This window comes from Rattus rattus, chromosome X, assembly GCF_011064425.1.
Source record: "Rattus rattus isolate New Zealand chromosome X, Rrattus_CSIRO_v1, whole genome shotgun sequence".
NCBI classification, from domain to species: Eukaryota; Metazoa; Chordata; class Mammalia; order Rodentia; family Muridae; genus Rattus; species Rattus rattus.
The window spans coordinates 48,463,117-48,490,831 of NC_046172.1; the positions used below are offsets into that span (position 1 = coordinate 48,463,117).

Here is a 27,715-nt window from a genome sequence, read left to right on the forward strand (position 1 = left end):
ATGCAAGAATGAACATTATTGTCACCTTGGACTATCAAAACTCTGGAAAGTTTTTGGCCAGCTAATTGGCAATTATTCCTTTTCATAATTTGTTTCAATCTCTAGTCTTTTCCACACCTGTCCTTTTAAGAAAATGCTGTCTGTGGATGTCTTATTTTAATGTACTGTTTGGCATCTTTTACAACTTTATGCAACTAAATTTTGTATATAATTAGGAGACTATTACATGAAGCTCATGGAAATTTTTAAAGAACTCTCCTATAGACATTTCAAATTGGAATTAAAATACTGTTTTTGGAACACTATAGCAAAAGTGGAGTTTCATTTGATTATTAAATTGAAGTAGTTTTCCCCATTGTCTCACAAGACATAACTTTATTCTGAATGTCTTTGCTATACACTAACAGGAACAATATGTGCAAAAATGAAAGTCGTGTGCGATTTCTAACTACTGTACTAGCTTTACAATTTATTAAAAATTATCATCCTGTCATACATGTGGTATATACATACATACATACATGCAGATGTGAAGGTCAGTGAGCACCAGATGTCTTCCTCTACTGCTCTTCTGCTCTGCACTGTATTTTCTTGATAGCAGTTCTCCCACTGAACCTGAAGCTTGCTGCAGCTGTCTCATAGGCTCCAGGGAATCTGCCTCCCAAGGTTGAGTCTACCTCCTAATCCTGTGGTTGCATTCATGTGTACCCTAAACCAGCTGAGTGCTGGAGATATGAATTCCAGTTTTACTGCTTGCAAATACATGTGCTCTTACCAACTGAGCTCTCTCCATAGCCCCATTTTTATCTCTAAAATCCTAAATGTACTTTTGTTCTGTTTTGCATCAGGAGCTTGATATATACCCACCCTTCCCATGATCTCAGTATGTAATCCATACAAGAGAGCACTCAACTGAGGGATGAAGTAACAGTTTTTGCCTTGTATTTTTTTCACTTTAATTTTCCCACTACAGATGAGAAATATGTCAATAGATAGATAACACACATTATCACTCTATCTGATACATTATGTCTTCTGTTACCACCAATTAATACCCCAAAGTAATAAATATCAAAAATCTTACTAACTTAGAAAATTTATCTCACATGCTTGTAAGTCAGAGGATGTTGCAAAGTTCAAGTTCTATCACAGTAACAGAAACATTGTGGGTGAGACATGTTTAACCAAGTATTTAAAATAGTGTTTAAACTTTACATTGCTGTAGTAATTGGCTAAGCACTTAAATTTTTTTTTAATTTTATATGTATTGTTTTACCTGCATGTATGTATAAAATGTCTTTGCACATGTGCCTGGTGCCCACTGAGGACAGAATAAAGCGTCAGGTTCCCTGGAACTAGAGTTCTACATAGTTAGGAGCTAACATGTGAGTAGCAGAATTAAACTCAGATCCTCTACAAGGGCAAGGGTTCTAAAGCTCTAAGCAATTCCTCCAGGCCCTAACTAATATGTCCTAGTACATTTGTTTTCTAGTTTATTTGCTTGCTTCAAATATTAGAAACTAAAGTAAAAAAATATGTAAGAAGCAATGGGTGTGAAAATTTGGGAGCAAATGTAGGTTGGGATATCTTTAACATTAAGGAAAGACTGAACAGGTGCTGATTTCTCATCGCCTCCACAAATCCAAATCCATATGGTATGGTCTGAGTGTCTTTGAGAAGAAGGCACTTCTTTTCACAAAGCTAAAGAAGGCATGGGAAAATATGGAGGAGATCTGGAGTACTTGTAGACTGAGTTAATACCCAACACAAACAAGGACAAGCCCACACATGAGCAACAGTGTACATGAACTGTGTGCTACATTGCCTGGCATATCTTCCCTTACTGAGATAAAGAAAATGTAAGCCACTACTTTATCTTTCAGATCCTTTTGCCAAATACATATCATGACAAAACAATCTGAGATCAATTCAGGAAATCCTGAAAGATTTTAGGTTAATTGAGTTAGTACAGTAAAAATCTATATAGAGGGTCCTTTTAACAAACAGCAAGTTGGGGCAGAAATACCAAATTAATCTGCTTTTATTGTTTTGGCAGTCCCTATAAAGTACCAATGTTGTGTTAATATTGCTAGCACACAGACTACCCATTTTTTTTGAGCCCCTGTCATCCCTGTTGCAAAGCACAGAGGAGTTTTTAAAAATCTAAAATTTCATAGTTTTTTAAATTAATTTTCTTTATTCGTTTTTTATTATTAACTTGAGTATTTCTTATATACATTTTTCGTGTTATTCCCTTTCCGGTTTCAAGACAAACATCCCCTCCCCCCCCTTCCTTGTAGGTGTTCCTCCCCCTCCCCCCATTGCCGCCCCCCCCCCCAACAGTCTAGTTCACTGGGGTTCCAGACTACCCATTTTAAAGAATGTTTAAACTCAGGATCTTAGTAAATAACTCTCTTCTCTTTGTCCTCTAATTTTTACATATACATTGTATACATGTGTAAATATATTTGCAGGCTCTATAAACCAGAGTTTATATCAGGCAACTTCAATAGCTCTCTACTTTCTCTGGATACACAGGGTCACTTTCTGAAACCAGGAATCACTGTTTGTCCTAGTCTGGCTAGCTAGCTTGCTCCAGAGATTTTGTCCCATACTCAGGATTACACAGACAACCTATCAAATCCACCCATCTTTTATATAGGTTTTAGGTATGTGAACTCCAGTATTCTTGCTTGCATGGCCAGTGCTTTGCCTATTGAGCAATTTCCTGAGACCCTGTGACTTATTTTAAACCGCAGTGCAAAGTACAGACTCACTGGTTTTTGCAAGTGAAGTTTCTTTGAGATATCTGCTGACTCTTTCTTAAAAACCAATATGTAGGGGCTTCTTCAGGCTTTGAGATCACCAGGTATTTATCCCTAACTCTGAATCTCACTGAACAGTGAAAAAGATAACTCCAAAGTCTATCTTATTGTGCAAATGTCTCTACATGTTCCCATGGGAAGAAATATAATGCCCATTTCAGGAAGAATTATTGATGGACAGCCACTATTCAGATGTTCATTTACATTGTACAACTGAACAATATTCTTGAAAGAAGGATTGTTATAACTCATGGTAATTTAAGGAAAGTTGATTTTTTGCAATTCTTTACCATAAGCAAATACATATATCAAATAGAATTTGGTCACCCACTGCCCAAAATTTACATTAAATAAGAAAAAAATAAAACAACTTAAACTCTTCTAAACTGTATTGCAGTTTTAAACATTGTTTAGGTGCCAAAAGTAATTTTCATTTCTTTTAAAATTATTTTTTATATTTTGCTCTCATATGTGCCTATGCACTAAGTGCATGCCTAATGTCCTTGGAGGCAAGAAGAGTTTTCCATCCTATGGATGTGGAGTCACAGGTGTAGTGAACCATCATGTTGGTACTGGGACTGGACGTGAGTTCTTTGGAAGAGCCATGCCTGCGCTTAACCACTAACTGATATCTCTAGCCACCAAAAGCACTTTGCTAATAGTTTTATATCAAGTGGTTTTATAAAAACACAAACCATCTGTTATTTCAGTTGTTATAGTTTCAACATGAAGTCAAATTTGGTGATAAACTCATAGAAAGACATTAACCAAGGAGGATATTTGGAAGGTAAAAAATGTTATTTCACAACAAGAACATTTCAAAAACATTGAAATGGCAGGTCAAGCAAATAGTGACTGAATCTAATTTCTTTCCAGGTTTAATGTGTTTAAATAATTCCATGTTATTAGTGTCGATTTTGAAAATGTGAATAAATCAAAGGAAGTATATAATTCCTTATCTGATTAGAAACAAAACTACTTTATCCTCTTGCTTTTATCTGTGACAGAAAGCCAAAGAACAAAGTGTGTGGTGTGTATAACCAAGGGTCCGCATGAAAAGAAAAACACCATGGTTTGTTTTATTTTACTTTACTTTAGAACACAAACATTTCTTAAAATTTTATGACAAACAAACTTAAGATTCAGAATCAAGTTACTGAACCTTTTCTAACCCAACAATTTTTGAGGAACAGAAATCAGATCTTACAGAACTATTAATTTTTTTCACCAAATTTAGGCAAATCCATAGTTATCTGTAAGAATACAAAATAAGCCTCTTATATTTTTATAATTATGTAGTACACAGAGTAGCAAGGAATAACAAAAATCAAGTAATAAAAAGGGGAAGTGGAACTAGAAATACTTTCACTATAAATCGCTGCAAAAAGAAAGAAACCCCTACAATCTGATTTTTAAAGTCCTATGAAATGATATTCAGCTTCAAGTGGTGTCTCAGGACATCCCTTAGGATGTCTGGCACTGTGAGTCTTGGTTTTCTTCCTCATCAGAGCTGCTGGAAGAGTCACTCAAATCTCCGCCTCCAACTTCAATTCTTATACCTCTCAGATTACGTTGGTAATTTGACTGTGTCAGATGACTCATGAGGAACCAAAGCATGTGGTTGTCAAACAGGGAAGTGTGGTGTAAGGTAAAATTATCTCGTTTCATCTTATTAATTTTAATCACATTCTTTAAGCCAGTAAGCTTACTGGAAGTTTCAGCTATGGGTGACCAGATCTTAACTTCATGGTCTAGCCCACTGGATGCCAGCACAGGCATGTAAGGATGGGGATCAATACAGTTTATTGTTCCTCCTTCATCTGCCTCCAAGAACTGAACAATCTGGCAGGATGATTTTTCCCAGATGAAGATGTGCCCACAATCACTACCACTCATAACAAATTCACTTCTTGGGCCATAGAAATATACACCTTTCACTGTGGCATTATTTCTGTGTCCTTTATATCTCTTAGCATATTGAGCTCCATCACTATCAGAAGAGTTGAAGATATAAATATCTTCATCATTGTAGCTAGCCAGGACCTCTCTGCCATCATAACTATACATCAGAGAGGTGATATATGCTGGGTATTCACAGCTAAGAAGGTGATGAGGGCAGAATTTTTTGAGAACTCCATTATTGACATTCTCATCAATTTTCCTTTGGTCATAAATTCTCACAAACTGATCTTGCCCACCTACAGCAAACTGGTAGACATTGGCAGGATTCACAAAGACTGTATACAGTCCCACTTTCTTATCACCATCTTTGGTTACCATCAGCTTTGAAGCTGGCTGGGCTTGTCTGAGGTCAATATTGAAGACAACTGCATCTTCACCTGAACTTAAGAACCTAAAGGGTGAATCTGGCTCCAAACCCAGTCTATGGGATGCTCCTCCATGCTTTACCAAGCGGCTTAGTCATGTGAGTCCCTGCCATAGCAGATAGATGTGCAACTCGTACCTGCCCATCACGGCCACACATAGCCAAGATGGCATCGTTACAGTTAGGAAGGAATTTCGCCTGTAAGACATTATTTTTGTGGCCACTGTCAAAGTTCAGTAATGGTCGCTGATGAAGCCAGTCCCACACAATAACTTTTAGATCATCACTGCCACTAGCCAGCAGGGTGCCACGTTGGTTAAAATGAACAGTGTTAACACAACCAGCATGGCCTTCAAAAACATACTCTAGGGAGAAGCGCTGCACAAATAATCTTGCACCACAGGCTTCATACACAAAGCGACCACTGGAACCAAGCTGCCTATCCCGAAGGGCATTAAGGACATTCCATCGAGGTTTTAGGAGAGGAGATGTCTCTAAGGCCATCCATTCATCTATTGAACTATCATCTTCAATGTCATATTGCTCACTGTGCTCCACCCTGTTCTGTTCATACACCTCAGAGACCTCATCCTGATCATTCCCAACTACACCTTGCTCCAACACACGGTGGTGGAATGGGCTTTCCAGTCCCTGTTCTTCTACAGTCTCACAAGCATTCAAAACATGGTGGCGGCGGAGGAGCAAGCTGCCAATTTCATGCTCCACAACCTCACCTTCCTCCAACTCATGGTGCTGCACCAGGCTTTGCACTCCCTGTGCTACTACAACCTCACCTTCCTCCAACTCACAGTACTGTACCAGGCTTTGCACTCCCTGTGCTTCCACAACTTCACCTTCTTCTAACTCATGGTACTGTACCAGGCTTTGCACTCCCTGTGCTTCCACAACCTCACCTTCCTCCAACTCATAATGGCAGAAAAAACCTTGCACTTCCTGTGCTTCCACAACCTCACCAGCCTCTAACTCATAGTGACATAACATGCTTTGCACTCTCGGTGCTTCTAAAACCTCACCTTCTTCCAACTCATAACTGTGGAACAGGTTTTGAATGCCCTGTGCTTCCACAACCTCTCCGGCCTCCAGCTCATAGTGATGAAAAAGCCTTCCCCCACTCTGCTCTTCCACAACCTCACCTTCCTCCAGCTCTTGAGGACTGGATGAGCTTTCTGTACTGCTGATAAAATTGTCAGAGTCCTCAAAGCTGGGAAGATTGGAGTCATCATCATCATCGTCATCTTCATTGTCATCATCATCACCCTTGTAACCCTGGTAACCATCCCCAGAATTTTCATCAGTACGTTGAGGGCTGGAAACACTGCTGTCTTCGGTTTCAGTAACATTACTGCTTGGTGCCAGACTCACTTCTGGACCCTTCATTTTGATATCAGAAATTGTCTCTGTGTCCACCAGGGCACCAGATGTCTCACCGAAGCAGCTGGGTTCACTTACGTTCTCAAAACTCTCTGCGACCTTTGTGTAGCTCTCTTGAGATGACATTCTGAATGAACTTGTGTTAGTACCACTCAGATTTAAAGACAGCAAGCTGGTTAACCAAACAGTCCTGGAGCTGTAAGCACTCTACACAGTCATCGTACTTAAGAAGGAGAAACCTGTAAAATGGGAGACCATTAAATACAAAAGTTAAATGGCAGAAATGAAAGAGCTTGCTGGTGTATGTTACAGTAGCCAATAGGTTCAGAAACATTCATAACTCACCTCTTCAGATATTTCAGAGCAACTTGTTTTGTTTCTCTCTTCTTCTCTTCTAGAGGACAGACTGAAGAAGCAAGAGGAACGGAGCAGCAAGCACTCTGCACAGTCGTTGCACATAAAATAAGAGACCTGTAAATTGGGAGACCTTTAAATACAAAAGCAAAATGGTGGACAGGAAACAGCTTGCTGCTGTGATATGCACTACAGTAGCCCATAAGCTTCAGAAAGATTCATATTTCACCTCTCCCCCGGTATTTCAGGGCAACTTACTGTTTGTATTCCTCCCTTAATTTTACTTTCTCTTCTTTTCTCTTTTTTTCTCGTTCTTGACTCTAGAGGACAGACTGAAGAAGCAAGAAGCAAGGTGCAGCATGCACTCCGTACGGTTGCAGCAGGTAAAATGAAAGACCTGTAAAATAGGAGACCATTAAATACGAAAGCAAAATGGCGAACCGGAAATAGCATGCTGACGTGACGTACACTACCGTACTTGATAAGGTGCGGAAAGATTAATTTCTCAACTCTCTGTGTATCTCAGGGCCACTTACTGTTTATATTCCTTCTTTACGTTTCCTTTTTTCCCCCTTTCTCTTCTTTTCTCGTTCTCGTCTCTAGAGGACAGACTGAAGAAGGAGGAGCCAAGGCACAGCAAGCACTCTGTACAGTAGCAAGCTCAAGCACTCTGCTCGGTCGTTGCACATAAAATGAGAGACCTGTAAAAATGGGAGACCGTTAAATACAAAAGTAAAATGGCGGACCAGAAACAGAGTGCTAATACGATGTACATTACAGTAGCCGATAAGGTTCAGAAGGATCTCACCTCTCCCGGTATCTAGGGGCAACTTACTGCTTATATTCTTCCCTTTCTTTCCCTTTCTTTTTCTTTTCTCTTCTTTTCTTGTTCTCGTCTCTAGAGGACAGACTGAAGAAGCAGGAGGCAAGGCGCAGCAAGCACTCCACTCGGCCGCCACATGTAAAATGAGAGACCTGTGAAATGGGAGACTGTTAAATACAAAAGAAAAATGGCGGACCGGAAACAGAATGCTGATGTGAGGTACATTACTGTAGCTGATAAGGTTCAGAAAGATTGATTTCTCACCTCTCCGGGTATCTCAGGGCAACTTACTGCTTATATTCCTCCTTTACTTTTTTTTTTCGTTTCTCCTTTTCCTCGTTCTCGTCTCAACGACAGACTGAAAAAGAGGCAGGGCGCAGCAAGCACTCCACTCGGCCGCCACATGTAAAATGAGAGACCTGTAAAATGGGAGACCGTTAAATACAAAAGCAAAATGGCGGGCCGGAAACAGCATGCTGACGTGATGTACATTACAGTAGCCGATAAGGTTCAGAAAGATTAAGATTTGTACCTCACCTCTCCGGATAAATCAGGACAACTTACTGCTTATATTCCTCGTTTTCTTTTTCTTTTCTCTTCTTTTCTCGTTCTCATCTCTAGAGGAAAGACTGAAGGAGTAGGAGACAAGGCACAGCAAGTACTCCGGCAAAGTTGTCACAGGTAAAATGATAGACCCGTAAAATGGAAGACCGTTAAATACAAAAGCAAAATGGCGGGCCGGAAACAGCATGCTGACGTGATGTATACTACAGTAGCCGATAAGGTTCAGAAAGATTAAGATTTGTACCTCACCTCTCCGGATACATCAGGACAACTTACTGCTTATATTCCTCGTTTTCTTTTTCTTTTCTCTTCTTTTCTCGTTCTCATCTCTAGAGGAAAGACTGAAGGAGTAGGAGACAAGGCACAGCAAGTACTCCGGCAAAGTTGTCACAGGTAAAATGACAGACCCGTAAAATGGAAGACCTTTAAATACAAAAGCAAAATGGGGAACCGGAAACTGTGCTGATGTGATGTACATTACAGTAGCCGATAAGGTTCAGAAAGATTAAGATTTGTATCTCACCGAGACGGATACATCAGGACAACTTACTGCTTATATTCCCTCGTTTTTCTTTTCTTTTCTCTTCTTTCTCGTTCTCATCTCTAGAGGAAAGACTGAAAAGTAGGAGACAAGGCACAGCAAGTACTCCGCAAAGTTGTCACAGGTAAAATGACAGACCCGTAAAATGGAAGACCTTTAAATACAAAAGCAAAATGGGGAATCGGAAACTGTGCTGACTTGATGTACATTACAGTACTTGATAAGGTTCAGAAATCTTCATTTCTCACCTCTCTGGGTGTCTCAGGGCAACTTGATGATTTTGTTACCCCTTTTCTCTTCTCTTCTCTTCTCTTCTCTTCTCTTCTCTTCTCTTCTCTTCTCTTCTCTTCTCTTCTCTTCTCTTCTCCTCTCTTCTCCTCTCTTCTCCTCCTCTCCTCTCCTCTCTCTCCTCCTCTCTCCTCTCCTCTCCTCCCCTCTTCTCTCCTCTCCTCCCCGCCCCTCCCCTCCCCATCCCTCCCTCTCCCTCTCCTCTCCTCCCCGCCCTTCCCTCCCCCTCCCTCCCCTTCCTCCCCTCCCCTCCCCTCCCCTCCCTGCGCCTCTCCTTTCTTCTCTTCCCTTCTCTTCTCTTCTCTTCTCACTCTTATCTCTTCTAGAGAACAGACTGAAGAAGCAGGCAACAACGAGCAGAAATCACTCTGCTCTGCAGTCACAGGTTAAATGAGAGACGTGTGAAATGGAAGACCATTAAACACAAAAGCAAGATGGAGAACCTGAAACAGTGAGCTGATATAATGTACATTATAGTTGCCGATAAAGTTCAGAAAACTTTGTTTCTCACCTCACCGAGTATATCTCAGGGCAATTTATTGTTTTGTTTCTCCCTTTCCTTTCCTTTCCTTTCCTTTCCTTTCCTTTCCTTTCCTTTCCTTTCCTTTCCTTTCCTTTCCTTTCCTTTCCTTCCCTCCCCCCTTCCTCCCTTCCCTCCCCTCCGCCATTTTCTCCCCCTCCCTCCTCCCCTCATTCTTGTCTCTTCTAGAGAACAGACTGGAGAAGCAGGCAACAACGAGCAGAAATCACTCTGCTCTGCAGTCACAGGTTAAATGAGAGACGTGTGAAATGGAAGACCATTAAACACAAAAGCAAGATGGAGAACCTGAAACAGTGAGCTGATATAATGTACATTATAGTTGCCGATAAAGTTCAGACAACTTTGTTTCTCACCTCACCGATTATAGCTCTTTTCTTTTTGTTGTTTTTGTTACTCCACTTTCCTTTGCGTCCCGATTCCAGCCTTGCCCTCTCCTCCCCTTCCTTTCCTTTCCTTCCCTCCCCTCCCCTTCCCCTCCACTTCCCCTCCCCTCCCCTCCGCCATTTCCTCCCCCTCTCTCCTCCCCTCATTCTTGTCTCTTCTAGAGAACAGACTGGAGAAGCAGGCAACAACGAGCAGCAAACACTCTACACGGTTGTCATAGGTTAAATGAGAGACTGTTAAATACAAAAGCAATATGGGGAACCAGAAACGGTGTGCTGACACAATGTACATTTATAGTAGCCAATACGGTTCAGAAACCTTGGTTTCTTACCTCACTGTGTACCTCAGGGCAACTTAATTTTTTATTGTTTCTGCCTTTTCTTTTCTTTTCTCATCTTTTTTTTCTCTCTTTTCTCTTCTGATCATTTATTTTCTTTTTTTATCTTTCCTTCTCCTTTCTTTCCTTCTCTTCTCCTCCCTTCACCAACCCATCCCCCTCTCTCAGTAATGTAAGAGCTCTGTTCCAACAGAGATGAGGCTGCTATACATACTGCTTATTCTTGTTTTCTTGTATTATTCTATATTTTTCAATATATTTGTGGGGAGTATGAGTCGATTTCTTGTATGAGTTTCGAGGATTGGTCTGTTGTTGTCAGGAATGGATAGAAGTACTTTTTACAAGCTATATGATCTTTTGGCCACACAAAGTTCTTTCGAATATTGTAACTTGGTGCACTTCTGGAAATAGATTTAGTGGAGAACTATTAGAAAATAAGTGACTCTCTTTAAGTAAAATTATTCCATAAACCTCTCAGTGCTTTGTCAGAAGTAAATGTTCAATGTGAAATGAAAATAAGAGCAGGTGCAATTAAAGGTCAGTTAAGAAGTCTATAGATGATGACTTTGTAACATATAATAAATGTAAACACTTCAAATATTTTGAGAAAACTTTGAAAATAGTTATCTGGCAAAAATTGTATAGGAATGAGCCACAAATAACAGTACAGCTAATTGATTTTCAAAACAAGCAATTTTTAGTATGAACAGATGTCAGATTCTACATTAGACACAGAAATCTTCATAGTTATCTAAAATTTGAGATTAAGATTAACTCAAGTCTTCTGTACTTCCTATAGGATCCTGTAGTGAGGAAAATATAGTCCCCTTTATATAATCAAGGTTAAAATCAACTTGTGAATTCAAAGAGTACATGGACATGAATAACTGATCCACCAATTTAAGACAGAAGTATGCCCTCTGTCGTTTTCCATCAGAAACACTATGTACATATTTTTAGAGCCCATTCAATTTAAGGCACTTATAGAGTAACAATCTAATTTTACGAAGAAGAATGATGTTATAGAACTACCAGAATATTTTCTAGAGCCTTCAGGATGTAAGACCACCTTTGCAGAGTATTTTAGGAAAGTAGAACATCTGTGTAAGGATTGTTCATTGATGTTACTATGATAGTTACCTTCGTACTTGAATAAATTTCCATTAGGATGATAAGATTATATTTTCTTTCATGTGTGGAGAAGTGATTGATGTGGTATATATGCATTTGAATGTGTGTGTGTACACACATACAAACATGAATACATGCACATATAGGTGTTCTTACATGTGTGTGCATGCTTGTAGAGAATGGAGTGTGAGAGTAGTTATCTTACAATATTTTCTTATCAACTTTTCTTAAAAAAGGAACTCATAGTAAACCTAAAACTTACCTTTTTGACTATACTGAATGTCCAGTGAGCTGCTGGATACTACCTGGCTCTGCTCCTCAGCAGTGGGCTTATAAATACCCATTGCTGCACCCAGCTGTTTATCAGTTTTCTAGAGATCTACACTGAGGTCTTCATGCTTGCACAGGAAATGCTTTCCCAACTGAACCGTCATTCCAACTGCTATTTCTAGGTATTATAGCAATGACTGGCAGAAATAATGCCATAATAAGAAAAATAAGGATCTCTGAAAGTATTTCAACAATGAAATTTGATAAAAGCAGCAATATAAAGTCTTCTAAGGAGAAAAGTTCTAAGGTTAGTGATAGTGGAAAAAATACATAAAAGAATACTCATAGCAATTTTTACCACAGTTGCATGAACTTCAACAGAAGCACCTCATGATTAATGTGGTAAATAGATTAACCTATATTGCTACAATGAATAGTATTTAACAATGAGAATAAATGAACTAAAACCTACTGCATCAATTTGTAATGGTGGCTCACACCTTTTATCTTAGCCCTTAGGAGTTTGAGGCAGGAATATCAGTATTTCAAGGGCAGCGTTGGCTACATATGACGTGCAAGGCCAGACTGGAATACATAAGATATTTTCTGAAAAAAAATTAAAATGTATAAACATGGATGAAACTTAAAGGAACAACATTGAATGAAAAACTAGTCGACGAATAATAGTTAATAACTTGACTTTTATCCATGTCTATGTAGTTTTTATCTCTAATATAACTGTTTTGAAAGACAAGGAAACAGATGTTCCACAAGTCAGAACAAAATTATTTTGTAGATTTTTGGAAGTTGGGTGTCTTAGTCATTGCTCTGAAATGACACCAGGACCAAGGCAATTCTTAACAAAGAAAGAATTTAGTTACGGGCCTGCTCACAGTTTCAGAGGTTTAGCCCATTATCATCATGGCAGGAAGCATGATCTCACGCAGGGTGATGCTGGAGCGGTAGATATGAGCTACTTTTTTATGTTTTATCTAGGCTGAAAGATTCTGAGCTTGGTGTGGACATTTCACATATTTAAGTTTACTTTCAGTAACATACTTCCTCCAGCAATGTCACGTCTTTAACCCTTTCAAATAATGCCACTCCCTCATGGCAAAGCACCAAATGTGTGAGCCTATGGAGACCATTTTTTACTTCAACTTCCATATTCTACTCCCTGTCCTCCATAGGCTTATATCCATATTACAATGCAAAATATATGTACTACAACTTTAAAAGTTCCCATAGTCATTCACAGTCTTGAGGCTGCTAAAAGTCCATTCTGAGATTGAAGGCAATTTTCTTAACTAAGTAACATAAAATTTTAAAAAAGCATACCACATATTTCCAACTTACAGAGCCACAGGATATACATTACCATTCAGAGACTGCCCCACCTGGGGATCCATCCCATATGCAGTCACCAAACCCAGTCACTATTGTTGATGCCAAGAAGTGCTTACAGACAGGAGTCTGATATGGGTGTCTCCTTAGAAGCTCTGCCAGAGCCTTACTAATACAGTGGAGGATGCTTGCAGCTAACCATCAAACTGAGCATAGGGGACCCCAATGGAGGAGTTAGAGAAAGGACTGAAGGAACTAAAGGGGTTTGAAAGCCCATAGGAAGAACAGCAATATTAACCAACCAGACCCCCCCCCCCAGAGCTCCCAGGGACTAAACCGCTAACCAAAAAGTACACATTGAGGGACTCATGGTTCCAGCTGCATATGTATCAGAGGATGGCATTGTCTGACATCAATAGGAGGAGAATCCCTTGGTCTTGGGAAGCCTTGATTCCCCAGTGTAGGGAAATGCCAGGGTGGTAAGTGGAAACATTCTCATAGAAGCAGGGGGAGGGAGGATGGGAGAGGTGGGAATCCGAGAAGAGGATAACATTTGAAATGTAAATATGTAAAATATTCAATAAAAAAGTAAATTGAAAAAAAAAAGCAGAAAAAGCAACATAGTAAGAAAATACTAGAGCAAAACAGGAACAAAACCAGCTGGGCAATCTCTAAACTCTGCATCTCTGATGTCAATGTGATCTTCATTTTTCCAACTTCTGGATTCATTGTCTATAATATACATCTATCTCATGAGCTGGTTCTACTACTCCCTGTTAACAGCTCTCCTTGGCAGGAATCAGAGGACTCTGACATCTCCTACATCTTGGGGTCTTTCACAGCTTCATCCAATGGAGGAGTCTCTGGGCCTCCATGTAGAGACTTTCTTGACATAGGCCTGGCCACAGCAGCATTTCTTAGAAACAAAGAAAGATTACGCAACCCTTTCTTCTATTTTTGTTCTTCCTGAAGCTAAAATTTGACCCCTCCTTCAATTATGTTTCCCTAAGCTTTCTGCTTTTTATGTTTCCTTCACAGCTTACACTTTCCTTTAATTCCTTTTCACAAACAGGAAGCTTAGCTGGGTGGAGTATTATTTGAGGTCACCATTCCTTTTATTCCATTTAACATCAAGTTTTCTTCAGACTTTTTTATTTTCTTGAGCACTGAACTTGCTTCTAACATTACACTACTTAGTGGTCTTTTCTCCTCAAACTATACTTTTTATACTTTTCCCTATTCTGCTGGCTCCATTTCATTATAGATCTGTATATGAGTAACCACTAATAACCAAGCAACATATTCAACACTAGGCTGTTTTCAAATCTCCTCAGGCAACACTATTAATACCAAACACTTCGGTTTATCTTGAGACAAAACTTTAGGACAAGAGCAGAAGTCATCTGTATTCTTTGCCAATATATCACAAGTATGGACTTTAAGCCATTGATTAATATTCTTCCTGTTTGAAACTTCTTGATCTGGGCCATCACAGTAAAAAACACCTTCAACACTGTTTTTTGTGCTTCTACTAGGATTGCTCAGTAACCTTAATAAAATATCCAAATGTTTTTATATTTTTTTTTCTCGGAGCTGGGGACCGAACCCAGGGCCTTGCGCTTCCTAGGCAAGCGCTCTACCACTGAGCTAAATCCCCAACCCCATGTTTTTATATTTTAAAGTCTCAAATCTTCCATATTCTTCCAACAAATAGCATGATCAGGCCTGTTACAGTGATAACCCAATCCCTGGTACTAATTTCTGTTTTAGCCACTCTTCTATTGCTGTGGAGAGACACCAGGACCAAGGAAAGTATTAACAGAGAAATCATTTTGCTGGGACCTGCTCACTGTTTCAGAGGTCTAGTCTATTATCATCATTGAAGGGAGCATGACAACCTGCAAGCAGGTGCTGGAATAGAACCTGAGAGCTATATCCTGATTCATAGACTGAGAAAGATACTGTGAGCTTGGTATGGGCAATTGAAACTTCAAAGCCCACCCCCAGTGATAAACTTCCTCCAAAAAGGCAATACTCCTAATCCTGTAACTCTTTACAGTAGCATCACTCCCTAGTAGTTAAGCATTCAAATATATGATCTGATAGGGGCCATTCTTATTCAAACCATCATACAGGAAAAAGGAAGTTTAAAAAAAAAAAAGCTTCCACATATTTGTAGCTTACCCTGGCTGTAGATGGGTTTTATTACTTTTTATCAATTTATTTTGGCTAGATAAACACTTATTTATCCCTTTATAAAATTTCAACTACTTAGGTGTTTTCACAGGAGTACATGTACACATTTGTACCAAGGTACACATGTGGAAATCAGAAGACAGCTTGAAAGGGTCTATTGTCTCCTATTACCATGTGGTTCTGAGACATGAAATTTGGGTCGTTGTGCTTTTTGGCCAAGCGCCATTGCTCCATCTTGCCTGCCCTATTGATCATTTTATATGTATATAGCATGGTTTTTTGTTTGTTTGGAAACAGGGTGGCACTGTATCATTATGGCTGGCCTGTGGTATCCTATGTAGACCAGATTGGCCTTGAACTTACATAGATCCATCTGCGTCTGCCTTGTGAGTGTTATGATTAAAGGTGTTTGCCACTATGTCTAGACTGCCTGGGAGGTTTTAAAAAAGAAATTGGGGGCCATAAAATGGGGTAACAGTTAAGAGCACTTTTTGTTTTTTAGAGGACTTGGATTAATTTCTTAGTACCTACAGGGCAACTCAAAAACTGTAACTCCAGTTCCAGGGTATCCAACAGTCTCACTCGTCTTGTCTTGCTGGGCACCAGGTATATACATGGTGAGCAAAAATGTATGCATAGAGAACACTTATGTACACAAAATAAAAAATTCTATAAACCTAAAAATCAAATAAAAAGAGTGAAACTGTTCACTAAGAAGGTTCTGATTCATATGTGAACATGAAAACAAGAAATCTGGAAAACCATTCAGATTATTCAGCATGAAGAAAAAAAAAGACAAAAGACTCCAATATATAGACTAGAATTGGTATGTCATTTAAGTAGACAGATAACTATTAAGAGAAATAGACAGTCATGTATCTAGGGTACGCATCTAGGATTTTTCCAGTTGGATGTTCTGAACATGAATTCTCTAAAAGAATTGAATAATATGTTTCTAGAACTTCAAAAGTGGCATTGTGAAGAATTACAGGTAGTCAGAATGGTAAATGATAAACATACACATCTGAAGTGAGATTTGGTGTGGCCATTGTAATTAGAAGTTACAGATAATTAAGTAGTGTATGTTGAACATCATGGGAACTTAAAATTTTATTTTTTTCTAAGTGCTATGGGAAACATTTAGAATATTTTTAGCAGCGTAATAAAGTATCTTCCTTATTGTTTTAAATGAATTTCACTAGCTGTTTGGAATAAAAATAGTGCAGTGTGGGAAGAAGTACTAAAGTCTTGTTTTAATCTATATGAGAAATTAGTGAATTTAAATTATAGTGGAAATGGTGCAGGTTGTGAAAAATAGACTCAAGCTGAAATTTAAAGGGAAAAGTGTAGCATTTGTTTAAGGTACCTTAGAATTTAAGGTAATTGTATGGTGACTTATATAGGCTAGTTATAAGAAACACATATCAGCTGGACAGTTTGAAGTATTTTTTAAAAGGAAGATATTATATCTTTAAATGTTCTGTTGGGGGCAGAGTAAGGAGTTCATATAAACCTCAGGTCTGGGGCCACCTCTTTCTGAACTCAAGGATATGAGACCAAAAAATAAACTCATCACATTCATTTTCCTTAATTTCCTCTTCTGATTGTGCTTCTAAATGTGTCATAGCAGGGAATAAGAAAAATCCAGTATATAATGGTAAACTATGCAAACTCTGAATGATTTTAAGTATTTGGCAGAGTTCTCAAGTACAAGAATGTTGTACATAAATAACTAGAATCAAATAAAGTTAAATTTATTTTTCTAGTAGAAAATAATAGAGAGAAAGGTTAAAATTATATAGTTTATGGGATTATTATATTAAAATATGGCACCTTGATTCTGAAACTATCAAGAAATTCTATCAGACCTTCATAGAAGACCTCATACCAATATTATCCAAACTATTCCACAAAATTGAAACAGATGGAGCACTACCGAACTCCTTCTATGAAGCCACAATTACTCTTATACCTAAACCACACAAAGACCCAACAAAGAAAGAGAACTTCCCAGACCAATTTCCCTTATGAACATCGACATAAAAATACTCAACAAAAAATTCTGGCAAACCCGAATCAAGAGCACATCAAAACAATCATCCACCATGATCAAGTAGGCTTCATCCCAGGCATGCAGGGATGGTTTAATATCTGGAAAACCATCAATGTGATCCATTATATAAACAAACTGAAAGAACAAAACCACATGATCATTTCATTAGATGCTGAAAAGCATTTGACAAAATTCAACACCCCTTCATGATAAAAAAAGTCCTGGAAAGAATAGGGAATCCAAGGCCCATACCTAAACATAGTAAAAAGCCATATACAGCAAACCAGTGGCTAACATTAAACTAAATGGAGAGAAACTTGAAACAATCCCACTAAAATCAGGGACTAGACAAGGCTGCCCACTCTCTCCCTACTTATTGAATATAGTTCTTGAAGTTCTAGCCAGACAATCAGACAACAAAAGGAGGTCAGGGGATACAGATCAGCGGAAAAGAAGAGTCAAAATATCACTATTTGCAGATGATATGATAGTATATTTAAAGTGATCCCAAAAGTTTACAAGAGAACTACTAAAGCTGATAAACAACTTCAGCAAAGTGGCTGGGTATAAATTAACTCAAATAAATCAGTAGCCTTCCTCTACACAAAAGAGAAGCAAGCCGAGAAAGAAATTAGGGAAACGACACCCTTCATAATAGACCCAAATAATATAAAGTACCTCGGTGTGACTTTAACCAAGCAAAGTAAAAAGATTTGTACAACAAGAACTTCAAGACTCTGAAGAAAGAAATTGAAGAAGACCTCAGAAGATGGAAAAGATCTCCCATGCTCATGGATTGGCAGGATTAATATAGTAAAATGGCCATTTTGCCAAAGCGATCTACAGATTCAAATGCAATCCCCATCAAAATACCAATCCAATTCTTCAAAGAGTTAGACAGAACAATTTGCAAATTCATCTGGAATAACAAAAAAACCCAGGAATAGCTAAAACTATCCTCAACAATAAAAGGACTTCAGGGGGAATCACTATCCCTGAACTCAAGCAGTATTACAGAGCAATAGTGATAAAAACTGCATGGTATTGGTACAGAGACAGACAGATAGACCAATGGAACAGAATTGAAGACCCAGAAATGAACCCACACACCTATGGTCACTTGATTTTTGACAAAGGAGCCAAATCCATCCAATGGAAAAAAGATAGCATTTTCAGCAAATGGTGCTGGTTCAACTGGAGGTCAACATGTAGAAGAATGCAGATCGATCCATGCTTATCACCCTGTACAAAGCTTAAGTCCAAGTGGATCAAGGACCTCCACATCAAACCAGACACACTCAAACTAATAGAAGAAAAACTAGGAAGCATCTGAACACATGGGCACTGGAAAAAATTTCTGAACAAAACACCAATGGCATACTCTAAGATCAAGAATGGACAAATGGGATCTCATAAAACTACAAAGCTTCTGTAAGGCAAAGGACACTGTGGTTAGGACAAAGCGGCAACCAACAGATTGGGAAAAGATCTTTACCAATCCTACAACAGATAGAGGCCTTATATCCAAAATATGCAAAGAACTCAAGAAGTTAGACTGCAGGGAGACAAATAACCCTATTAAAAAATGGGGTTCAGAGCTAAACAAACAATTCACAGCTGAGGAATGCCAAATGGCTGAGAAACACCTAAAGAAAAGCTCAACATCTTTAGTCATAAGGGAAATGCAAATCCAAACAACCCTGAGATTTCACCTCACACCAGTGAGAATGGCTAAGATCAAAAACTCAGGTGACAGCAAATGCTGGCGAGGATGTGGAGAAAGAGGAACACTCCTCCATTGTTGGTGGGTTGCAGACTGCTACAACCATTCTGGAAATCAGTCTGGAGGTTCCTCAGAAAATTGGACATTGAACTGCCTGAGGATCCAGCTATACCTCTCCTGGGCATATACCCAAAAGATGCCCCAACATATAAAAAAGACACGTGCTCCACTATGTTCATCGCAGCCTTATTTATAATAGCCAGAAGCTGGAAAGAACCCAGATGCCCTTCAACAGAGGAATGGATACAGAAAATGTGGTACATCTACACAATGGAATATTACTCAGCTATCAAAAACAACGACTTTATGAAATTCGTAGGCAAATGGTTGGAACTGGAAAATATCATTCTGAGTGAGCTAACCCAATCACAGAAAGACATACATGGTATGCACTCACTGATAAGTGGCTATTAGCCCAAATGCTTGAATTACCCTAGTGGCCTAGAACAAATGAAACTCAAGACGGATGATCAAAATGTGAAGGCTTCACTCCTTCTTTAAAAGGGGAACAAGAATACCCTTGGCAGGGAAGAGAGAGGCAAAGATTAAAACAGAGACTGAAGGAACACCCATTCAGAGCCTGCCCCACATGGGGCCCATACATATAGAGCCACCCAATTAGACAAGATGGATGAAGCAAAGAAGTGCAGACCGACAGGAGCCGGATGTAGATCGAACCTGAGAGACACAGCCAGAATACAGCAAATACAGAGGCGAATGCCAGCAGCAAACCACTGAACTGAGAACGGGACCCCCGTTGAAGGAATCAGAGAATGAACTGGAAGAGCTTGAGGGGCTTGAGACCCCATATGTACAACAATGCCAAGCAACCAGAGCTTCCAGGGACTAAGCCACTACCCCAAGACTATACATGGACTGACCCTGGACTCTGACCTCATAGGTAGCAATGAATATCCTAGTAAGAGCACCAGTGGAAGGGGAAGCCCTGGGTCCTGCTAAGACTGAACCCCCCAGTGAACTAGACTGTTGGGGGGAGGGGCGGCAATGGGGGAGGTTGGAGGAACACCCATAAGGAAGGGGGAGGGAAGGGGATGTTTGCCAAATGTACATAAGAAATACTCAAGTTAATAAAAAAAAAAAAAAAAAAAAAAAAAAAATTAAAAAAAAAAAATAAAACGGGGGAAAAAAAAAACAAGGAAGGAAAAAAAAAAAAGAGAAAAAAAAAAATTCGGTCCCCAGCTCCGGAAAAAAAAAAAAAAAAAAAAAAAAAAAAAAAAAAAAAATGAGTAACTCATCTTTTTAAAAAATGTTTTAGCCTTCCAAGAGTTAGCCATTTCGAAAGGTTCCATTATACCTCTCATGTAATAGGATAATCTACTCATATTTTATGTAAGTAAGGCACATTTCTAAATAAAAATTATGATATAAAACATATACTAATATTTGTATAAATATTTTTCATAAAGTATTTCCAAAACTTATATTTAAATATGTTTTATGTACTTTAGAATCTGATATCCCATATTTTCAAAAATCAAGAAGATCAGACTAATTGGAGTCAAATTAGATAAAACATTCTAAAACAAATGTGATCATAATCAAATTATGTTATGTGAATTATTAACTCGGGATCTTGTTAAAATAGTTGACAGGAAATATTAGTAATAATTTTATGGGGTTAGTGATATTATGTATAATAGTTTCCACTAAATACATTTTCATATAACCATGAAGGATATATTAACAGTGGAGTGGAAAGCCACCTAACCTGGATTTTCTTCTGGGCCCTTTTGTATACTCCCATACTTTTAGCTCATCTTCATTTTACTTAACCTCCTTTTCTGGATAAAATCCAGTAAGGTGGAAAGTAGGTAGAGATAAACAGGGGAGCAGTACGGTGGAAAGTAGGGAGAGATGAACAGGAGATCACAGAACAGATTATAGTTTTGGTTTTAGTGGAGCAAATAGTAAGTACACACAGCACAAGAGAAATCAAACTCATAATTAAATATGACTTATGGTACAAGTTTTCTAACTTTTACACCTCAAGACTTCATGTATTCTATGTAAGGTTTGACTATTGGTATTTTGATTATTAGAAATAAAATCTAAACAGTGTTTAGCTAATCATTACTTTATTTAGGGTAATAGTTAAACCATTGCATATTACCATAAGTGGTATATTTTATAAATGATGTTTAATGTATCCTAAACAAAATACATTTAATGAAGAGATTAGCATTGTTTTTACCATTTTGTGTATCATTATCTGGTTTATTGGAAGACATCTGGATTCTCATAACAGCTACTTCATGCAATCTGATTCTACCTAACAAGTTATGTGGTGTCTGGAAAATTTGACTGTAAATTGTGAGAGGGTAGAAATTGAAAAAATATTTCGGGGTTATCAGAAAAATAACTTTTGCCTTGAGATCTATGAAACAGGTTTTACAGACGTCTACCAGAATGTTTTCAAGCATGCTTTGACAATTAAAATGAATATAGAAGCAGTAAATGTTGCATAAATAATTCAAGTAAGGAATTACCTGATCACATTATTATTTTAAAAATTGTGCTCATGAGGTAAGGATTAAGTTGAAAAATGGAAGGCTAGATATTCGGAAAACAGTTAAATATGAACGATTTATGTGGAAAGACTGTGAAACAGATCCTTGTGAGGGTTTTTGTTTTTGTTGTTTGTTTGTTTGTTTGTGTGTATGTGTGCCTTTTACCCTCCAGTCACAAGTACATTGTTTTAAAACAAGTAGTGGTTTTCTTCAATGTAGGACTTGAACTCAGGGCCTTATTTATATTATGCAAGTATGTTATCATTGGGCTATTATACATATTTGAGTGTCAATTTTAAACTTTGTGTGAATATGTGTGTAACTGTGGAATATATGCCTATATATGTTTGGGTATACTCCTATGCACACTAAAATCAGAAGAATATGTACAATATCCTTCTTAACACCTTCTCCCTTATTCCTTTGAAACAGAGTCTTTTACTAAACCTGGAACATGAATCAGTAAGCATCAGTGCTTCTCCTGTCTCTGGCTTCTGCTACCCAGATTTTAAGGCATATGTAGATGTATCTTTTATATAGGTCCTGGAGTCCAAATTCAGGTCATCATGCTTGCCCAGCAAAAACTCTTCCCAAATGAGATATTTCCCCAGTCCCCTCAGGTACCCTTTTGATTCATCTCTTTTAACTATAGCTTTTGGCACCAAGTAAAGATTTGTAGAAAGCAAAAGAAAGAACGAGATAAATACCTATTATTGTGGTGCACATAAATGGTGGTTTAATTATGTATTTGATGGTAGTGATAACACAGACAATCAAATAAAAACTGTAGTTATGAAATAGTTTTGTAGAACTGAAAGTAGCATTATCTGCATATCAGAAAGGGACTTTTGAGGAAAGGTGGGAGAAGGGGCAACATCCTGCTTGTATACTATATATCTATAGTGTGTGATTTCAATTCATGAAAAGGAAATAATGTGAAATTTGAAGGGATAGTTTTCTATGTTCATTTGATTATGATGAATTTCTGTTGCCTATTGAAATTTAGCCTTTCTTGGCACTTTAAAGTTATTATAACTGTCTTGTCTAATTAAGCCAAGATCACACTATATTCTAATATTTGTTTTCAATGCTTTAATATTTTAGTGTTTGTTTTTAGTACTCTTGATTTCTTAGTGTTTATTTTTAATGTCTTAGTGTTTTAAATATTTAATAAGAATTCTTAGATGGTTCCTGGCCTATATTTCTGGTTCTATTAGCAAGTGTAGCTTTATTCCAACCAATTGAGATTAATTTGGCTGCAGTCAGTGGATGCTATTTTGTATTCAGATTCACTTTAATATACTCATAGATTCCATCTAAAATGTGAAAACTGCATTACCTTTAAAGTTGTGTGAAGGAATCTTTCATCTAATTATTTATATGCACACATAATAGAAAATATAGAGGGTAGGAGGCAGAGGACTGTGCAGCATTGTTTTCTGGGCATGGCTTTTCTTTTTGCACTCCCAAACTCACAGCAAACATGGTTACCTTAACAAAACCTGCATACATTCAAGCCACCTAGAAATTCAGCAAAGATGTTCTCATGGCCCTTCCCCTTACTAGGAAGCTATTAGGAGCTAATAGTTGCTGAGGGAAAGAGAAACATTCTTTATTGAGATTATGGCCACCTATAAGATTACCATGCTCCAGTTAATGCTGCCTCACCCATGAACATGTAGAAAATACTAACTAGACTTGCCAGAATATTTAAAAGAAAAAGACATGAGTTTTGAAGATAGATATATTGAGAGGGTATATAGAAAAAGTTAGAGGGGGGAAATGGAAGGTACAATTTATCATATTTAAATCAATACATGAATGAAATTCTCAAAATAAAGGAAACATTTTTAAAAGGAAACATACAAAAAATTGCAGGTTGTAGAAACTGATTAAATGTCCTATCACCATCCTGTTACCATATGTTGTTAGGGTTAATGAATACCAGCAAGCAGGGATTTTAATAATTCACAATTCATTACATAGCTATCATGTGATTAGAGGTAAGAAAACATCATGTGAACTAAATTGTAAACTTTTTTTTCAAAAGGAGCTCTTGCTAAGGTTATTTTTTGTTTTTTGTTTTGATATTTCTTTATTTGCATTTCAAATGTTATTCCCTTTCTCATTTTTCTGTCCATAAGTCCCCTATCCCTTCCCCCTCCCCTTCTTCTATAAGGGTGTTGCCCTCCCGATTCCACCCCCTGCTCGCTGACATTCCTTTACACAGGGGGTCCAACCTTGGTAGGACCAAGGGCTTCTCCTTCCTTTGGTGGCAAAGTTTTACTAAAGGAAATCTTTCTTGTTTACTTCTCACCATTCTGTTCAGGCACGCTTCTAATAATGTCAGAATTGCCTGAGTCAATGATAGCCAATGTGCATATTCTGTTGTATTTTCCACAGGCTGTTCCCAATTCATTATTTCCACTGTGGTGATGGACACCAACATGGCATAGTATTCTATTTCAGATTTCCTCAAAGCTGGGCTGTTGGTGGTGAGGATAACTAACTGCGCCTTGCCTTGTCTGTCTGTACCCCAGCACGTGCTTTCCAATTTTCATAACAAATTGTAGCCTAGAGTTGATCAAGTCCAGAGATTTTTTTTTGTCTTCTCTGTGGCAACCATCTTCTTGCCTTAGGTGCAGGACAACCCTCAACCAAGATCAGCAACCAAGATGTCCAGAGAGCGAGAAAGGAAGGAGTTGTGAATATCTTGAAATGAGTTCAAAACGTAACAAAACAATCTGTATTCCTATTTTCAAAAGCGTTCTCCCCAATAGAAAGGAAAATATACTTTAAACCCTAAAAAGGAATTAGTTTTGGTGTCCTTTATTGCTGTAGATTTTTCCATCTGGTTAGAGTTGTTATTTTATCAAGTATTTGTCTATTTAGCATAATGCCTTTATATATTGTTTTCACTGTACTCAACAGGCTTAATTATTGTCCTCTCCCAAGGGGAAGTGAATCATTTTAAAGTTAAAAAGAAAACCATCTGCATAGACAGAAAATAGCAGTCATTTCATTAGAATTACTCTATTCATTTTGGTTTTAATTATGTCAAAATGTATCAATACACATAAAAATAATGATTACCACCTGATATAAAGGAGAAAGTGAGTACCTTAACTCTATTATTTTACTTAAAATAAAAGAAATAATTTTCAGCATTTGATAAATACTGCATATTTTTCTTTCCTGCACAATTTAGTGAGTTACAGATTATGACAATTTATGCAAGTAAATTTTTTGAAAAGTATATTTTTATTGTCTCTTCATAGATTATTGATTATTCATTCAATTAATCTTATAATGAACAGAGGTTTTGGGTTTTCAAGTATACATTAGTATTTTTATAAATTAAATGAACAATAATATCCCTTCTAAGGGTTTATATGGTAATAGGCATAATATAGTTTGCTTGGCATCTAGCCTAGCCAAATCAATGAATTACAAGAAATTGAGAAACCTTGCCTTAAAAATAAGGAGGACAGCCCCAGAATAACATGTTCTCTGGCCTCTATACATAGAACACACACACACACACACACACACACACACACACAGAGGTTTGGAGAAAAATGGGTCTTTAAATTATGGAAAATTGAGGAAACTATTGAGAAATCCTAAAAGACAGTTTAGTTAAGTAGCTAGTAAACAGAAGAGAAAACATTTACCTGGAAATATCTGAAAATCCAAAGAATTTTGTAGGAACAAATCTGATTCTTTTGGAACTTGGAGAGAAACACTTTCATTAGACTGTTCATTTATGTAAAAGAACATAGAAATCACCTGAGACTGATAAATATCTGTTAAATACCCATAAAAGTACCATGCCCTATTATCCAACGTAGAAGTTGAAATGTATAACTGTAAAACTCATTTTCACTTGAACCTTGAGTATTATAAACTAAAGAAGCACCACCTCAAACCCTAAAATGTCCCTGTCCTAATCTCTGGAAAATAAGAATATAGAGATAATTAGAAGAATGTCTGTTGTAAATGTCTGTTGTAATGTTCTTGACAGAAGAATATCCATGGCTTATCAAGACAGACCTGGATGTAATCATTACAAGCCAGCAGCAAAGAAAGTGGGAAAGGCAGAGTCAGAGAAATGTGACCATAAAAAGAATTAATGAATGATAGAATCTGGAAAAGAAAAGTTGTTTTTTTTCTTTTTTTTTCTTTATTTTCACTGAAAATATATTTTTATTTGTTTGTTTCCAAGGCATGCACTTAAACTGGTTTCAAGACAGTGTGTGCAGGCAAACCCTTACCATCTCAATGCCTCAGCGCACACACATTGAGTCCAAGTTTTCTTATATCAAGTTAGTGGGGCTTGAATGCAACCCTGCAACCATGATAAAACAGGCAAGGCTTACACCAGCATATCATCTTCTATACTTTCCACTGTGCTGGAGAAATTTGAGGGTCCAATCTAGAGCTTGAATAAAGACTCCTTACTTTGCAATTGAGTTGGATTCATGGTGGTCTCTGGTTGTCTGTGGAGACCTCGAGATCTGGTCATAACATGCATCATTTACACAAAAGCAAGGCTGTCTCCTACAAGCATGGACTTAGGTGGTGAGGTTATGGACTTGGTCATTCTACATATCTAGAGTCAGGAAAGCTTTTGAGAGGGTCGGGGACTTCCTGTAGCTGTCTATCCCATAGATACTTGAAATGAATATTTTAAATAAGGTATAATCGAAATCCTCAACAACATTGTCGAACTTTGGGGGTTGATTGCTCCAACTAACTGCTGTCATCATTACATTTCCAGTTTTTAGATCCTGAGTCAAAAGCACCAAAATATAAAAACAATATAAACAAACACAAACACATAAAGCCATGTCAATGTTGTCTCAGCTTTTGCTTTTTTTAAGTGTTTGATTTTCTTCACAAGTTAGATTTTGTCAATGCAAGGGTGTAAAAAAACAGTTCAATAACAGTCTGTCTAGAAGCATTTTCAGTGCACAATGGAGGGGCTAGCATCATACTCCTGCTTGCTGATCCACATCTTCTAGAAGGTGGACAGTAACATCCAAATGGAGCCACCAATTCATACAACGTACTTGCAGTAAGGAAGAGTGTTCTTCATGGTGATGAGAAAAAGAGCAGTGAAGTCCTTCTGCATCAAGCCAGTAATGACTGGGTACAGGATAGTGCCAAGAAGAACATTATGTTGGCATAGAGATTTTGTAGATGTCACTGCCCTATTTTATGATGGGCATAAAAAAGTAGCTTCATGGATGTACAAGATATATACACAGGATACAGGGTTGGAAATGTGCCTTGGGGATAGTAAAATTGCTCATTGCCAATAGGGATGACCTGACCATCATGCAACCCATAGCTTTTCTCCAGAGAGGTTGAGGAAGAAGCAGTGTTTATCTCTTTCTCAAAGTCCAGTATAATATAATACAGCTTCTCTTTGAAGTCACTCATGATTTTCTTCTCTGCTGTGATGGTAAAGCTGAAGCCATGTGGTCAGGATACTCATGAGGTTTTCTGTCAGGTACCAGCCATCCAGGGCCAGATGCAGAATAGTATGAGGAAGAGTGCAGACCTCATAGATGGACACAGTGTGGGTGACTCCTTGTCCAGAGTTGATCATAATCCCAGTGGTATGACCAGACGCATACAGAGACAGCATGCCTATGTATGTGGCTTGAGTGCTGAACATGCAACCATGATCTGGGTTATCTTTTCACAGTTGGGTTTGGGGTTCATAGGGGCTCAGTGAGCCATAAAATGTGCTACTACAGGGCCATTTGGGTTCATGGGGACTCAGTGAGCCATACAAAGTATTACAGGGACAAATGTATCTCATTGTAGAAGGCGTAATTTCAGGTCTTCTCCATATTGTCTCACTTGGTGATAATGCCATGTTCAACTGGTACATAAACAGTCATTGTTTAATACAATGTATGCTGATTATGGTTTCTTCTTCTCTAACTCCTGCCAGATCTCACCTTTCCACTGAAATCCAGACTCTGCTCTGTTTCATCAGAAAACAAAAAAGGGATCTAAAAGAA

General features: G+C 38.0%; 1 protein-coding gene and 1 pseudogene across 1 annotated transcript; both read right to left on the bottom strand.

Annotated features, from left to right (window-relative positions):
- Positions 1 to 4,289: 4,289 nt before the first annotated feature.
- On the bottom strand, positions 4,290 to 6,669 carry LOC116887875 (DDB1- and CUL4-associated factor 8-like). Its single transcript, XM_032889364.1, is given in 3 exon segments — positions 4,290 to 5,240; positions 5,242 to 5,762; positions 5,886 to 6,669. Coding segments are annotated over 3 exon segments (2,256 nt in total).
- A 16-nt stretch (positions 6,670 to 6,685) lies between these two features.
- Positions 6,686 to 27,592, bottom strand: LOC116887876 (annotated as a pseudogene).
- Between the last annotated feature and the right edge of the window lie 123 nt (positions 27,593 to 27,715).